This window comes from Columba livia, unplaced genomic scaffold (genome assembly GCF_036013475.1).
Source record: "Columba livia isolate bColLiv1 breed racing homer unplaced genomic scaffold, bColLiv1.pat.W.v2 Scaffold_132, whole genome shotgun sequence".
Classification (NCBI taxonomy): Eukaryota; Metazoa; Chordata; class Aves; order Columbiformes; family Columbidae; genus Columba; species Columba livia.
In genome coordinates, this window is record NW_027043028.1 from 1,035,362 (window position 1) to 1,038,919 (window position 3,558).

At 52.1% G+C, this 3,558-nt stretch overlaps 1 protein-coding gene across 1 annotated transcript; it reads left to right on the forward strand.

The window, feature by feature from the left end:
* The first annotated feature begins 491 nt into the window (after nucleotides 1-491).
* LOC135577628 (olfactory receptor 14A16-like) lies at nucleotides 492-1,448 on the forward strand. Its single transcript, XM_065047758.1, has one exon. It carries the CDS (start codon nucleotides 492-494, stop codon nucleotides 1,446-1,448), a length of 957 nt encoding a protein of 318 aa, XP_064903830.1.
* The last annotated feature ends 2,110 nt before the right edge of the window (nucleotides 1,449-3,558 follow it).

Below are 3,558 nucleotides of genomic sequence, written 5' to 3' on the forward strand. Positions count from 1 at the left end.
CACTGACCCACAGGCACCCTCTGGTCTCGCAGGACTTGCTCTGTTCTCCTTGAGTGCAGCAGAAATGCTGAGGGTTTCTGACACCCAACAACACTCCCCAGGGTGGGAGGGGAGAAGAAGCTGTAGAAACAGCAAACCTCTCAAACTCAGTTTCTCAGGCCTGGGGGTACAGATGCTGACAGTCCCTTCTGCACCAGGAGCGGTTCCAGCTGACAAAGCTGAACCCCAGGACTGGCCCCTGCCCACCCGATCACACAGGGCCAGGCTGACTCCTCAGGAGCCCCTGGGCAGAGACCCTGCTCTTCATTGCACACTCATCAAGCACCGACGAGGGCTCAGCAGGATGATCTCCTGGAAAAATAAAAGTGTCTCTTTGTGTGACAGGGTGGGAGGGTCTGTGGGAAATGGTTTTGATGATTCCCAGAGAAGTCTCATCTAAACCTTCACTATCTTTTCCTCCTATGACAGGTCCTCATGCCCACGGGCAGCAAATGTCCAACAGCAGCTCCATCACCCAGTTCCTCCTCCTGCCGTTCACAGACACACGGGAGCTGCAGCTCTTGCACTTCTGGCTCTTCCTGGGCATCTACCTGGCTGCCCTCCTGGGCAACGGCCTCATCATCACCACCATAGCCTGGGACCAGCACCTCCACACCCCCATGTACTTCTTCCTGCTCAACCTCGCCCTCCTCGACCTGGGCTCCATCTCCACCATTGTCCCCAAGTCCATGGCCAATTCCCTCTGGAACACCAGGGCCATCTCCTACACAGGATGTGCTTCCCAAATGTTTCTGTTTCTCTTTTTAGCTTCAGCAGAATATTGGCTCCTCACCATCATGTCGTACGACCGCTACGTTGCCATCTGCAAACCCCTGCACTACGGGACCCTCCTGGGCAGCAGAGCTTGTGTCCACATGGCAGCAGCTGCCTGGGCCACTGGGTTTCTCAATGCTCTGCTGCACACGGCCAATACATTTTCACTGCCCCTGTGCAAGGGCAATGCCCTGGGCCAGTTCTTCTGTGAAATCCCCCAGATCCTCAAGCTCTCCTGCTCACACTCCTACCTCAGGGAACTTGGGCTTCTTGTGGTCAGTGCCTGTTTAGGTTTTACTTGTTTTGTGTTCATTGTGGTGTCCTATGTGCAGATCTTGAGGGCCGTGCTGAGGATCCCCTCTGAGCAGGGACGGCACAAAGCCTTTTCCACCTGCCTCCCTCACCTGGCCGTGGTCTCCCTGTTCATCAGCACTGCCATGTTTGCCTACCTGAAGCCCCCCTCCATCTCCTCCCCATCCCTGGACCTGCTGGTGTCTGTTCTGTACTCAGTGGTGCCTCCAGCAGTGAACCCCCTCATCTACAGCATGAGGAACCAGGAGCTCAAGGATGCCCTGAATAAACTAATGGCGGGGTGCTTTTCACAAATAATAAAGTGTCCGTCATTGGCTCTTTGAGAGATAACAGTTTTAATGTAACTCATTAGAAGCTCAGACTTCTGTGTGTGTGTGTGTGGTGGTGTTGTCTTTTTTTTTAATAAATCATGATATTTTTCTCATCCCCTTTCTAATTTATTGTCTGTTGTTTTTCAAACCCACTGCCTGTATAAATATGAAGCCATGCTCTCTGCAAGATAAAGGTCTCTGCTGTTACTTTTTTTCTCTGAGATTCTTCCTCCAAGTCCTATTTTGAGCTGCAGGGACTAACTCTTTGTCAATGGGAGGAGGGGAAAAGAGTCCATCCTGGTAGCCTGGCCAGGGAGCAGCAGCGCTTGTTCTTCCAGAGCTGTTCTGGTTCCACTCCCACACTCTCCTTCTCATCCCTGGTGTTGCTGCAAGGCCTGAGTGCTCTGGCAGCTTGGTCACCGTCCTGCTGTGTGGCAGTTCTTCTAGAACATGCCCAAGAAAGTGGCCACAGACGCAAACCCCAGGGTACAGAAAAAAAGAGCGTGTGTGTGCAGGGCTGGCACACAGCAGTGTCCTCTCACAGCCAGGCTCCTGCCAGAGACCTGCAGGACCAGCAGAGCAGGGGCTGGGCTGTGCCCCTGTGCACTGGACACCCCACAGAAGGAGCCCCAGGTCAATCATCATCGACTGGCCCTTCACAACCACCATTCACAGCACTGGCTTCTCACCCACAGAGGTTGTTCTTCCCTCCATGGATGGGCACGCAATGAATAGTTCAGCAGTCCCTATTTGCTTTGTACAGATGAGATGTGAGCACTCACATCATGTACCTGAGGTGACATGAATGTGAGCGAGCATAAACACCATCAACTATTCCTTGGGGTCCATGAAGGTCCGTGGCACAGAGAGTGGCTTGAGGCCACATCACATTGGGAAACCACCTGAATGCAGCACTGGGATATGCATCCTTGATCTGAGGTCTCCATGTCCATTCCTCATGATGTTGGACATCTCGGATGAGTGCAGAGCAGGTGACACACCACAGGGATGAGGTGTCTCCTGTCTCTCTGGAGTGGCAACAGGAGGCCAGAGGGACACTGTGGCTCCTGCCTCTGTGTGTAAAAGGGACAGACTCTGTCTCTGAGCATCCCTGGGTGCACAAGGAGTCCTGAGACCAGCTCTGATGTGGACACCTCACAGAACCCTGATATTTCTGTGTGTGACTCCAGGAACAAACCCCCCTGGATCAGTGAGATTCATCTCAGCTGCTTTGGACAGGATCATTGTAAGTGCTCTTGTCTGCTACATCACCCTTGCCCTTGATTCCACATTGTGCTCTCAAAAGTGCCCTAGAAACCGGAGAGGTTCTGGGGTCCTTAAAAAATGCAGAACTCAGTCCCATCTTCAAGAAGAGCACAAACAGGAATGGGGAGAATAACAGTCTGGCCACCCTACCTCCCTCCTTGGGAAGGGGATGGGACAAGCCTCCTGAAGCCATTTCCAGGAATGTGAAGGACAAGGAAGGGATTGCTGAACCCAAATGGACAGGGGAAGGAAAGGCATGTTGTGTACAGGGCGTTTGCAAGGCTCAGCCATGGTCTCCTTCTGGCCAGAGTGGTGCTGATGGGGCTCACGAAGTGGATGCTGGGTGGGAAGTTGGCTGAACCATCAAGCCCAAATATCATCAGTGGTACAAAGTCCTCCGTGCAGCCAGATACTGGTGTCATCTCTCAGTGACCAACACTTGGGCCAACATTGTTGAATATCTCTATTCTCCCTTTTTAAGATATAACAGAGAGCACTTTAAGAGCCTTGAGGATGATGCAAAGCTGGCTGGAGGCCTTGAGCAACCTCACCTGGTTCACTCTGCCCTGAGCAGGAGAGTGAGACAAGAAGAGTGAGACAAGGCCTCTCTGCAAACCTGAGTTATTCTGTGGTTTGACAGAATTTTTCCCTTGGAGAGGTTTCTGGAGAGAGAATAGGTAGAGGAATAGTAAAAAACAATGCAAAAGAGGAGATCTAGAAGGTGTTAACGTGAACCCTCCAATTCCAGTGAGGAGCGCTTTTCACCCACATTGCTAGTAGAAAACATATTTGACATATTTGAACAAGGTCAGGAAGCGAGATGGGTGTCTGCAGCCTGTGGGAAAGAGGGGCAGGT